Source organism: Arvicanthis niloticus, chromosome 15 (assembly GCF_011762505.2).
Source record: "Arvicanthis niloticus isolate mArvNil1 chromosome 15, mArvNil1.pat.X, whole genome shotgun sequence".
NCBI classification, from domain to species: Eukaryota; Metazoa; Chordata; class Mammalia; order Rodentia; family Muridae; genus Arvicanthis; species Arvicanthis niloticus.
Genome location: NC_047672.1, coordinates 70,766,495 through 70,780,090, shown reverse-complemented (window position 1 = coordinate 70,780,090; position 13,596 = coordinate 70,766,495). Strand labels below are relative to the sequence as shown.

General features: G+C 42.7%; 1 protein-coding gene across 1 annotated transcript in view; it reads right to left on the bottom strand.

Moving 5' to 3' along the window:
• Positions 1–11,678, bottom strand: part of LOC117720486 (membrane-associated guanylate kinase, WW and PDZ domain-containing protein 2-like) — a 94,265-nt gene extending 82,587 nt beyond the window's left edge. The window contains exons 1-3 of the mRNA XM_034518948.2: positions 11,509–11,678; positions 5,427–5,598; positions 3,872–4,015 (exon numbers count right to left, since the gene is read on the bottom strand). Coding sequence (XP_034374839.2) covers positions 3,872–4,015; positions 5,427–5,598; positions 11,509–11,636 — 444 coding nt within the window. The 5' untranslated portion in view covers positions 11,637–11,678. The remainder of the gene's footprint in view (positions 1–3,871; positions 4,016–5,426; positions 5,599–11,508) is intronic.
• Between the last annotated feature and the right edge of the window lie 1,918 nt (positions 11,679–13,596).

The window sequence follows — 13,596 nt, the reverse complement described above, 5'->3', positions numbered from 1 at the left end:
ATGGAGACATGAGGGATTGGTGATCTTTTCTTTTCTTTTCTTTTCTTTTCTTTTCTTTTCTTTTCTTTTCTTTTCTTTTCTTTTTAAAGCTGAGATGAAAGCTTATTAGTATTTGCTTCTGTCACATATGTTACAAATAGTCTAGCAAGTGGTTCTGTGTTTAATAGCAACAAAGTATAAAAGAGAATCTGCTGCGTTTATGTACATAGTCTCTAGCCTCAAGCTAGATGTGTCTGGACTAGGAAGAAAATCAACAAACTCAAAAGAAGTTTAAATCAGCGAATTACACTTCTGGTTAAGAAAACAAGAAACCTGGGTAAGATTGGTCATTCTTGTACCCTTTTCGACCAGTTAAGGTTTGGGGTCACCCTGAAGCCCACGCTAGACATATTCTAGTGTGATCCATTAGCTCAGGCACTGTTAGTAGGCACATGCAAATGAGACACGGCTTCCAATTGTTATAAATGATGTCTCTCCCCCTCCCCCAGGAAATCCATCTCATGGAGATATGCATCGTATTATACTCCAATGACAGCTGGGAGCCTTTTGCCTTCTTCCCCATGTTTGTGGGTGCGAAGCCTGTGTGTTAGCACACACTCATCCACTACACTGTCTACCACAGAGCCACCGCATTCTCCTTTCAGATTCTCTTTAAGTTTGCTGCCAGATTTTTATTAAGTGCTCAGAACCACCTCCCACCAAACATCTCGCATTTATCTCAGAGTTTCTTACACTCTCTGCTTCACCGAGCTTCACCAGAAAGCTATTTTGTATGCTCATTTTTCTTTGCCCGTGGTTTTCTACTTAGCTTCAGTTTTTAATGAGGTTATATTTCTAAGAACTTTGTTCCAGAGACTTACTCATTAGTTCTGAAGATTTTTATCCTTCTCAACTTTGTTAGAACTAATTTCTCTAATAGCCTAATTTGCTAAAGCTGTCTGCTAAAATAACCCTCATGGCTGTAGATAGCCAGGAAGAGCAGGTGCAGCGGACTGCCTTCCAACTGTGTCTACCTGCTGTTTGTCAACTGTTCCATGAAGGTCATTGTTATTTGTCTTAGTGACACTTGGGAGCCTAGAAACAACCTAAGGAAAAAAAAAAGATGGGTACCACAGTGTCCCAGAATCCTCAGGAGATGATATCATCACTTTGTGTTAGCATTTCTCCTGGGTTTCCCTGTGTCCCTTCCCAAAAATTATCATGTGCCTACAACCAGACTAACACAAATGGCCAGGAATAGGAATCTCAAAAGCAGATGCTCAAATCTGGTACAAGAAACTATCTAAAATTCATACTATCCACGCCCCCAAACCTAGGGCATAACACCTAATTCATGTTACAGAATCACCCAGCTCCATTGTAGTAATCTGGATTTGGACAATTTTATTGTATCAGGCTAAATTTTAGCTTCTATTGGACAATTAACTGGAGTTTTTCTTTTGGATGTTCTTGATAATAAACATGGGAGATATGCATAGTATCTACCAAATGAATTTGATTGTGTGTGCACGTGCACGTGCACATGTGTATGTAGAAATGTTAAACATTGAAATTTGAGGTGACAAAATCATGTTAACACGGTAGAAATGTGTTACAGTAATTCAAAGGCTGGGAAGAACTTCATACTAGCCTTTCTTTTTGAACTTTTTTTGTAGAGGTAGCTCATGAATGTCTACCTCACCTAGTTGTCTCAGGAGCCTTAGAAATTATAAACCAAGTCATAATTCATGGGAGGTTGACGAGGCCTTGTAAAGCCTTGTTGGCACAGATAGCTAAGTTTCGTATACACCTAGACACCAATAATATCAAAGTGGAACCTTGTAATAAACTGAGAAAAAGGTTCCTGAATAACTTTATTATTGATTTTCCTATCCTAAAACCTATGTATTATCAAGCTAATGCATTAGTTTACAGTAATCTAACTATAAGTCATACAACTATTGATAGATCCTGGTCCCTGCTGAAGTAATTTAAATGTATCTGTGAATTATGACATAGGTGCTGTGATCAAGCACAGCTGTGCCCTTAAACTCTACAGATCGAAAATACGATCAGATTCTGACACTAGCTAACAGGGCCATGCTGAGACCCACTGCAAGCCTCTGCTAGGGTTGAGGCTCTGAAAATATTTACTCCTATTTAGGTTTCTGTGACTTGGGGGGGGGGGTACTGTATGTACCCAGCGTATGTACCCAGTGGTAATCCACTTCAACTCAGTTAAAAATGTGGCAACCTCTAAAGTCATAGGGAGGGAGTAAGGGTGGGGTGGGGTGGCTTCTTCCTTATCTCAGAAGGCTCTGGTCATTTCATTCATGATCTCTGTACTATGCTGACTTCACTTGCCACTGCAAAGAAGAATTTCATTTTATTTAATCACTTGTGAGCTGAATGCAGTTCTGGCCTGGGCATGTGGCTCAGCAGGTAAAGGTACTTACCGGCAAGCTGACCACCCAACCTCAACCCTCATGTCACATATAGTGGAAGGAGAGAGCCAACTCCCACACACTGTCCTCACTCCTCCATATGCATTCTGTGGCACATGCATGGTTCTGCCATAAGTAAATAAATAAATAAATACAATTCTATAAAAAAATAACTTGCTATTCTGATTTGGACGGAAACTAGAGAGGCAAGAAGCCATGTGGAGATCTTGCCCACTGATATCTCTGGCAGGGAACACAGGGTAGTATTGGATCAGGACAGGACTGTCTTTATCTGGAACGTGCCCTATCTGGGGTAAAATTCCACCTGTTCCACAATCTCCCACTTATCAGAGGACTGCAGAGGAGGGAGAGAAACATGACTTGTACTCATCTTGCTTTTGCATTGGTCTTTGACACTGGAGAGAGTGATCGAAGCTAGACTGGGTAGTAGGAGTAAGTAGCAGGTGCGTTTCCCCAGGGCAATTGGCAACACTCAGTACAAGGACCACAGACTTTAGAATCTCCATGTCACGGAGGTTTTATCTGTATAAACTTAAAAAGCAAGGAAGGCTGGTAAGGATGAATTCTAGATGTACAAGCAGAATTACATTTTATCACGTGGTTGCTGGAGTTATTTGTGGCTGAGGTTACAAGCTATTGTTTCATTTTGCGCCTGTTGATATAGAATGAGTTACACCACCAATCACTTACCCTAGAGTGGCTGTTACATTAAACATCCTCCCCAACTTGCACTCAAATTGAAAGTGTCTAATTGATCCAGTTTTTAAGGGCAACTTATACGCTAGAAGTCAAATCCCTTTCTCCTATTGTGTCTGGCTGTCCAATATCAAAGCCCAACGGCCAGTCAATAAAAAAGAAACATTTCTGGAGAGATACAGGCCATTTGATTAATGGATGTGGAGGTGTGGAACTTAAAAGGGAAAATAAATCTTGAAAGATTCAACATCAACGGAAATGAAATCACTGAACCATAGAAGAATAACAGAGCTCGTCTCCACATCAAATTATTTCTTCTTTTGTCCCCTTTCTTTTATTTTCTCTTGAGAAAAATACAAGTATGTTGAAGTTTACCAATTGGTGGACATTTATAAGCAGAAAAGCAAGAGGTATTGTAGTCTTTTATCCCTCTGGTGTTTTTGAGAGTGTAAGTCATACTATATTGCCCAGAGTGGCCTCAAAGTTACTATGGCCTTCATTGAATGCATCATCCTCCTGTCTCAGCCTTCCTGTGCTGTCATTACAGGCATGTACCACCATACCTGGTTGGCCACTGTAAGTCTTTGTAAGTGTTTGACCAAATCTTTAAAGATCAGGTTATGAAAAAGAAAGAGTAAAGGTGCTTGTCTGAGAGCATGCCTGACCATCTTTCTAACAGCACAGTGGGGTCTCACTAGCATCAAGGCGCTCTGTACGGTGGGGCATCTTACCCTCATCCTGCCGTTCCTTATGGCTGGTCCATCCTCTGCCAGTCTCAACACGTACAGATCCATCTTGTATTCCCTTCCTCCACGAATGCTGAATCCAAAGCCTTTGGCTCCTTTCTCCATGTCCACAGTGAAATAATCAAAATCCTTTGGGAGTGGGGAGAAAATGGAACATGGAGTAGTTTAGCATCGGAGGGACATCGATGGTCACTTTTTCTGTCTCCTCCCCCCACAGCTAATGTGTTCAAATGACAAGGTGCTGAAAGACACCTGCTGATTTTACAAGTACGGAATAAGCAAGGCATAGCTCCAAAGGCTCAAGGTCAGAGCACTCTGTTGAAACAAGCAGTCTAGCTCGCGCTAGCTCGCCTGATCATCTTGCACTTACGGCATATGGATCTGAATGACGTCATCTCTCCTGAATGTTTTCATTCATTACTGTTAGTACCACAAATAAATCTGTCAATCAGTGGTGCGTCTTGGGAAGTGTAAACTACAGTTTTCTGAGCTAAAAAGTAACTTGCAAGGGGTTCTGACTGTATCTTTCAGTTATACAGACTGTTGGTTCTGACTGTATCTTTCCATTGTACACTGTTGATTCTGACTGTATCTTTCAGTTGTACAGACTGCTGATTCTGATTGTATTTTTCAGTTGTACAGACTACTGATTGTGACTGTATCTTTCAGTTGTACAGACTGCTGAACATCAAGTCAGAGGAAACAAAGTCAGTTTTTCTTTCCCTGAAAATGTAGTGTGTGCAAGACTTCCTGACTACCAATCTACTTAAACTATCTGGGGTTAAAGTTGCCCTTCATTTAATAATGGGGCAGAATATAATCTGATAGAGTGGAAATTGCCCTTAATTTCTATCTTGGCATCTCATTATCAAGTGATGAATGCTTACTAGACACTGAGCTCTGGTCTTGATACCTTTCACAGAGGTTACCATTTACCTTGGCCTGTAAGGGAGATCCAGCCTTGAGGAAATGGAATTCAGACAGGTTAGGGAAGTCTCAGGAGATATGTCCAACACAACCAATAATGAAAGCAGCTGAGCCCTTTGTTGTGTGCACAGGGGCTTTTGGCAATTAAGTGGCTGCAGGGTAGATTTTAAAGCCACCCTTGGCTTTGCCCTCTGCATAGAGGCATGGCTCTTTACCACAGAGTGGGGGCAGGAAGCCATTTAGAAACTATGGCTCTGAAAAACCCCCAATGGCTGGAAAATGTACAATTTTCTGCATTGGCAGTTTTACAGGAGTCCAGCAGAAGTTCAAAAATGACAGTTGACAAGGCTATGTATGTTCTTGGAGTTAGCTGGTTAATTATTATCAAGGATTAGCTCATTGTGACTGCGCACTCACTGTTCTGCTTTATTCTAGAAAAGATTATTCACGCCTTGAAGTTTTGGAGATGCAGGTGTGAATCTGATATCAATACTAGTACCAGAGCTCTGTTCTCTGCTCCAGCAGGATGGCATTTCTGCCTCCCTTCTATGGCATTCCTTAGAAATACATCAGAAAGTCTTTATGGGGACCCCGTGATCTCCAGCAGAGGTACCTGTGGCTGCCGGTAGTCTGACAGAGGGTACTGCCTGGTGTCTGGGGAGTGCTGCCTGTAGTCCAAGGGTGGGGGCTGTGAGTAGTCCAGTGGGGGCTGCCTGTAGTCTGTGAAGGGAGGCTGCCGGATGTCTGGTTTCACATCTTGCCTTGCTTTTACTTCTGACCTGTAACTGGATGAAGGGAAAGGTATTTTGGTATTTTGGTGCTCTGAGGAGATTAGAACGACCAAGCATAGTCCAGTCACCACGGCTGGGAGGGACCCAAATCCTTGAGTTGGTCTTGTTACATATTTAGGATTAAAGAAGATTAAAGAAATGGCGTTCTCTAAATATTGTTAACAAGTGTTGCATTATACACTTTCATTTGGCTCATTAAGAAATCGACACAAATGTGATGCTTTCACCAGAACTTTGTGGAAAAGGCCTCCTGGATATTCTCTCACTTTGATTATTTAAAAACTGCACACTCAGTGGGCTAGAGGGAGGGCTGCTTAGTAGTTAACAGCACGCACTGCTCCTGTAGAGGACGAGAGTCCAGTGCCCAGCACCCATGTCACGTGGCTCACATACACTCTGGGGAATTTGACTTTCTTGCACTCCATAGGTACTGTGCTCATGTGTACATGTCTACACACATATTCATGTACTCATAAGTAAAACAATCTTTAGAATAAACCCAACTCACAATTATTACAAATCTAAGGAATTAAAATGTCTTTTCCCTCTTCCTTTATTCTCCTTTCTCCCTCTATGCCTCCTGCTTCTTCTCTGTCTCTCTGTCTCTTTCTGTCTCTGTCTCTCTCTGTCACACACACACAGACACACAGACACACAGACACACACACACACACACACACACACACACACACAAACACACACACACTAACAAACACTCTTCTTGGAATGCCATCATTACATCATATAAGCACAACTGAAATGATCACCAAATAGTTTATAAACATTTTACATTTTACTAAAGTTTTATTTATTCTTATTTTATATGTTTACCTATGCATGTGTGTGTGTGTGTGTGTGTGTGTGTATGGTTAGCATCCAGAAGAAAGCATCAGATCCCTGAACCTGGAGTTACAAAGACCTCTGAGACACCATGTGAACACTGGGAACTGAACCCCAGTCCTCTGCAAGAGCAAGTGCCCTGAAACACTGAGCCATCTCACCAACCCCAACCCAGGGTTATTTAATGGCTAAGTTGAAGGAGTGGCAGTAAGGCATGATCATTGAATACAAAGCAGGTCCAGGGTCACTGGCTCATTGGAAAAAAGTAGGAGCTACTGTAGAGGTTAAAACATGAAAGCGAAGCACAGCTACCAGGATCAGCACTGGATTCCACTGTGGTCATGTAATAGGAGGAGAGGCAAAATGGCCCAGGGCAACGTTCATTTCCAGCTTACTTTTAGTCCTTACACACTGATAAACACAGAGAGGACTAATACACACAAGAGCAACTGAATAATCTTCAGGCTTTCCCACTGCTCTAAGCTGTGGGCACTTCCAGGTCACAAAGGGCATGACAGCCAAGCCCAGGCTTTGTGGGATCATAGGCACAGGGGTAAGATCAGCACCATGGAATAGAGACTCTTGAATTTTATAGTTTGTTGCCCAATGCTGCAGTATGGATGCAATTAGATTAAAGCAATGTTCTGAGGAGTGAGCCAAATCGTTTTTAAAAATTTTGTTTGTTTGTTTGTTTTAGACAGTGCCTAATATGCAGCCCAGGCTGGTCTTAAATTTGTGATATGCCACTGTCAGCCTTATGAGTGACCAGACTGCAGGTGTGTGCTACCTACCATGCCTTGTGGAATTAAGGAAATACTTCACACAGAAAAAAGGTCAAAGATTGTAGAATTTTACAATCATTATTAGATAGCTTCTTACTGGTTTATGCTCTTACCGGTACTGATTACTAACAAATATCTTTTTAGAAGTTCACCTAATCAGTTACCACTACTATAACTCAATATTTACGGAGGCACAGTGGGAATATAGAACACAGACCTGTTTACTGGGCTTCTTGGGAGGGAGTTAGTAGGGAGTTTCAACCACCCCTTTGAGTACTTTGCACTTGTTACTTAACCCTGCAGAGAGGGGAGACACTCCTTCCATGAGTTGTATAAATCAGGCTTTGCTGTATCCCCCCACCCGTCTGCCTACTGAGGTGCAAGCTGTGAACAGAATCATTTAAAGTACCATTTGAATAAGATGCTTAGCTATGCAGAAGCGTGCATTAAACAAAAGGGGAGGGACCGGGTGACATTTGCAAGTGTGTGTTGGTTTCCTTCTAGAAATCGCTAGCTTGGTAGTTTGGGTGTCGCGCTATTTTAAGTTATAGCCGAGCCACTTTATTTTTATGATCTGTGTGGTATTGGTATGAAATATCTATTATGTGTTCCGTTTCCAACCAGCTGTGTCTCGAGGTATAGTGAAAGGGGATGAAATTCGAGACTCTCCCCAAAGATTAGACAAATGACTAGAAATAGAACCGGTGAGCTTGCTGCAGCCATTGTCTTGGCCACCAAGCATCAAACGCCCCTCTCTTCCATTGTCATGTGTCAGGATGCAAAGAGTTCTTTAAAACGAAAATGTACCTCATTTTTATGAACGTTGCTAACCTTGAGTGATACATGGGTTAGAGCAAAAATTAGGTTGGGCTGCACAAGTGAAACATTTCACTTGGTAGGAAATCTAGGGTTAGATTATTAAAAATTAAGAGGACAAACCAGGCGAAGTACTTGCCGCATGAACATGAGGACCTGAAACATAAATCCAGGCACAGCAGCCTGTGCTTGTGATCTCAGCACTAGTGAAGAGAAATGGAAGGGTCCTGGGGACTTGCTGGCTGGGTAGTCTAACCAACTAGTGAGTTCTGGGTTCAGAGATAGACTCTCTTTCAAAACAGTAAGATGCAAACTCCATTGAGAAACATACCCAATGAACCTCTGGCCTCTGCACATGCTTGGAGAAGCATGCCACCTACACACAGATACCTTACAGAGGAAGATGCATACATGTACACACACACACACACACACACACACACACACACACACACACCACACACGCATGTGTGTGTACTCTTAAAAGTTATTTTATGTATAAAGGAAGGTCACCAACCTAGTTCTTGTAGCTGTTAATTTTATCGCTAAAGATACTTTGAGATGATAAAGACAGATGGCAAATAGTAAATTCTAGTAAGCTTTTATGGTGTGCTAAAGTTCCAAGACTAAGAAATGCTGCCCAGGAGATCTTGCAGAGAATGTGAGCCTTTTCTGCATCATTTCCAGGGGAAAATGAGAGCTCAAGAGCTACAGGTGATTAACGAAGGCTGGGAGAGGAAGAGCTCTTCCCCAGTGATACGTTTCCTGATTAATTATCCGATACTGAGTGGTCAGCTCTAGAAACCTACACATTCAGGCAACACTCAAACGACCCAACAGGCTGTATTTATGTGTTATTTGTGTATATATATATATATATATATATATATATATATATATATATTTCAGATGTCTATGTAACAGTAACGGTTAGAGAGCGGGAGGCTGATAATTTGGGAGAGGAGCTGGAGATGGGTGCAGCAGGAAGGAGGAATGGAAGAAACAATGTATTTGTATTTTAAGTAAATTTAGAAAAGAATCATTTCCAGCTTTGCGTATCTAGGGTTCAAGGTGTTTGAAGGAAGACATTTTCCAGTGCTCTTCCATGGGCCTTGTGGTTTTAAATGGCAAAGATCAATTGGCCTTGTGGGAGAAGAGAACTCTGTTCTTCATACTTAGTTTTGGAATATATTCTACAATCATTCTTTTTTTTTTTTTAATTTCTCACTTTCACTTATAATTATCTTAGAATTATTCTGTAATTCCTGAAAACACTGGGAAGCCTAGGAAGTTAATATGGGAGAACGATATCCTGCTTTTTGCATGGAACAATGGCTCACTCTGACATGTAGGTGGGTACACCTTGTGTAGAAAAGCTTGGTATATGAGCTGCTTTGGCAGCATTTCTAGACTGGTGTACAAAGAGGCACAGAGTTTTCCTTTGACACCATGGCAATCTTTGAAGGAGAGTATGAAAGCGTTTCTAATATCTGTAAAATCACTGAATCGTTTGCCTGTCCATACAATGAATCTCCAGTTACAATAAACATATAAGCCAGGAACCTGGGCACAGGCCTATTAAAGGTTCTTAACGTTACTGAAACAAAATATGGCGGTGATTTATAAAGATTTGAATCAGATAAATATGCTAATTGCCAGATTTGGGAAATATTTTATTTTGTGGTCAAGGAAAAAGGTGTTTGCAAAGACCATTGCTTCCATGAGAGGGAAGAGAGGAAGCCCTGGTTGTAAGCTAGGTGCCTACAGTGGCCTAGCCAGCTGTTTTCCTCCAGGGACCTTTAATATATTTGCAGGCTTTTCTCATCACAGTGGGAGAATCTTTTCTGGAGAGACGGTGGCCAGTGACCAGGAGAAGTAACTAGCTAGTAGAGATGACATTACCCATCTAAGTCTAGAAGCCAAGACCCAAGTTCAGGGCAGTTGCACTCTGAAAAGAAGACATGGGTTACAAAACTCATCTACAATGGCAAAGCCAAGAGCAGGGTCTGAGACTGTGAGGGACTGCAGGTGTGCCCAGGCCCGCCCTCTGGACTCTCTCAGATGGATCCTGAGGAAAGCCAGTGCAATCTGTCCTTTAACATGTGGTGTTCTCAAGCACAGCTGGGGCTCATTACTGAGGCAACCAGGACTTAAACTCTGCTTTCTGGTTGTCAAGCTCTTACCCTCTGCAGCATTTGCTCAATGGGGCATTTCTGTTCCGAGCATACGTTTAAAAACATAAGCAGCCAAGGACGGCCAGGTACTCAGTTTTCCATGAAAGCACATGGGAAAATCATAGCAGAATGGATTTTATGGAAATGTCACCCGTGGCACAGAGAAAATCACTGTTCTGAAGTGTGAGTGTTGGGACCAGAGAGCTCTGAATATGGAAAATGTTTGACTCCATCCTCACTGAGTGGGCGTGGGGAGGGCACACGGGAAGCAGCTGTCCTAAAAATGCTGGACAGGAAAGGGTAAGGGGTACTCACATTCAGATGCGTTCTATTTTATTCCTGTTGGAAGAAACACATGTGGGACCATTCCCTTACCTATTTCTTGAATGGCTCAACTCAAGCCAGGTTTTCTGCTGCACACTAGTCACAATAAAATGATACCATTTTATATGTCACTTCTGTCTTCTAGAGCCTCAAAGAACCTTATTCATGTTACTAGTTCAGGAGGTCCCTATGTATGGGATGGATGACTCTCACTCGGCTGTGGGGAGGACAATATAAAGTTATGATTGGCTAGGAGTCCTTCTACCTCTCCTGCCCTCCATGCTGTCATTGTGTTTGTGGCTCAGTGGTTTTATGCAGACCCCCTTTCCACTCTTTTCCCTGCCAGCCTCCTGTCTCTTCCTCTCTAGGAACAAGTGAGAGTGATGACACTTGCTGGCCTAGAACCTATACAAACTCCCCACTCTACTAGGACAAACGCGAGGACTTTGAATACTCTTACCAAAGCCTTCAGGGGGCTTCTGTCACCCTCTGTGAGCTCATCTCTAGCTCTCCCCATACCCTATTCTACAACAATGCTGGCCTTGGAAAACCATGCTTGAATCTCTCTCCTACCAGAGGACCTTTGCCTGTGCTCTTATTCTAGAAGCTCCTTAATGCTCTCAGGCAGTTAACCCCAGCTCATCTGTGAGGGCTCAGCACCTCTGCAGAGAAGCTACTACCTTGCAGGGCAGATGTTGAGTTACATTTACTAATGAAACAATATACTTAGTAATATACACATTCATTCTCTCTCTCTCTCTCTCTCTCTCTCTCTCTCTCTCTCTCTCTCCTCTTTCCTTCCCTCCCTCCCTCCCTTTCTCCCTCCCTCTGAAATTATCTAAATGTCCACACAGTAATTTAAGCTGCATGGAAACCTCTTTCCCAGATGTGTCCTACACAGCTCTCAGGGATTCTTTCGTCACATCCCCTGCCTCTCAGAGTTAGAAAGTTCAGAGGTGAAACATTACCTATTTTCATGTCCTTGCAGCTGGAGAGGTTGAGGAGGAGCTGGCTGTGAAACCGGGCTGTTGGGGGCGGCTGGGCTCTGCTGGGCCAGAGGGCTCTGCTGGGCCAGAGGGCTGTGCTGCTGGGCCATGGGGCTCTGCTTCTCTGAACTGGGTGCTGATGTTGGGCTGTTGAGCTCTGATGGGGACAAGGCAACAGATGTGGTCAGGTTAGCATCTGGTCAGAGGCAAGAGTAAACAGAGGGTGAGACTTGGTGCCTTCTTGGTATTTGATTTCTGTGGGGGTGGGGTGGGGCGGGGCTTTCCCTATCAGGTTAAACTTATGAAGGTCCATATCATTCCTGGAAGGAGTGTTCTTATTGTTACTGGGGTAAAGTTATGAGCAGTGTTGTCATTTGTTGGAAGGAAAGGTCACAGAAGCAAACCAAACTAGTAAAAACATGTTAAAACCATGAGAAAACAATTCAAAGGGACCATAAAACATATTTCAAGTATTCTAAAAAAATATCGGAAATTCTCGCTGAAATGCTTTAGCTACACATTCTGATGGTTTAAGAGTTCTCTTCCCTTCTTTTCCTTTTCAATACAGCCTCACTCATCTGAATTGCCCATTCTTACTCCACCTTCCACAAGCTGGGTTTATGGACTGTGTGTGTTACCACTCCCAGTTCAAGAACTCTCTTTCCAGGTTTCCAAAGTGCAGATATCAGCTAGCAGTCTGTATAAGCTAACGATACTGTTACAAACCTCTTCCCTGTGCCTTGCCATTCTTACTAAGAGTCATCTGTACAGTTCTCAAGAAAGAAAAAAGCACTCTGCACACAGGGAGATTCATACAGCTATTCAAAACTGCCTCTTTTTTCATAACAATATATAATTTCAATGAAACTGACTGTCACATGTTATGGTAAAGCCAGAGCCCGAGCTTCCAGACTGAGAGGTGGAGAAGCATGTAGGGCTGTAGCAGACATCTTGCTCATAGTTCATTTTCTCTGACTTGTCTATCAGATTGGTGTCTTCAGATGACAGAACGCAAAATATGACCATTGTCTGTCTGTCTGTCTGTTTATTTTTGTAGTTGGGTAACAAAGGGAGGTGGCCTATTTGCATTCTGACATGAACCGATTCTCTGTCTTCTCCAAATGTTTTAATATTATCTCTCACCCTTGTCACTCTTCACATTTTCAATCAGATAATCCTTTGCAGTGGGGCGTTGTCCTGAGCATCATAAGGGTGTTTTCAAAACATCTCTGATGGTCTACTCACTAGCTGACAGTCATATTCCTGCTCCAGCCGCGACAGTCAAAATTGTCTCTAGCAGTACCAGATACTCTGTAATCATCCTAGTTGGGAGCTTCTGTTTTAGCATCAAAGTCAGGTGGCTGGCTACTCTGGCACTTGGTGTCCATATATACACAACAGTCCCTAAAGCGAGTGAGCAGGAGACTGAGTGAAATAAAGGATGCAAGGTAAGGCCTTTGGATGGGACAACCATGGTGATTCAGCAGTGAGCTCCAGGGATGAAATTCGTCAGTTCCATTGATGAGTCAGGAGCAACAACCCAATAATAAGCCTGCTGTTCATGGGAACAGTGAAAGAATGAGGGAGAGCCTCAGTTATGAGCTGTGGGGTGGTTTACTGTTTGGAAACTTTCAGGTGTTGGGGGAGGGGGACTGTATAGAGACATTTGAATGTTAAGTGGGAATTTTACATTTTTTTTTTTCAGATGTAACATTTCCTAAATGAACTCCCTTAAGACTGCAAAACTAAACTACTTCTTCAGGTGCTTCCAAATCCATCTGACTTTCAAGTTTTTTCCAGGGATCAATTGTTAATAAAAACCAGTGTCCCCTCCTCTGCCTCTTGCTTTGCTCAGGTTTGTATTGCTACCTGCTGGGTTGAGTGAGTTGCAGCTTAACATCTCTGTAGAACTAGTCCACCGAAACTTCAGAAACTTCAGGGCGGGCTCTGATAACCCTGAGCCTTGGGATGCATACCAGGGAGCCTGCAGTGCCTCGGAGCTGATTTCTCAATGAGACTGGTGAGTATGGGTTTGGGAAACAAGTGGAAACAGTTGTCAACCTCAGATAC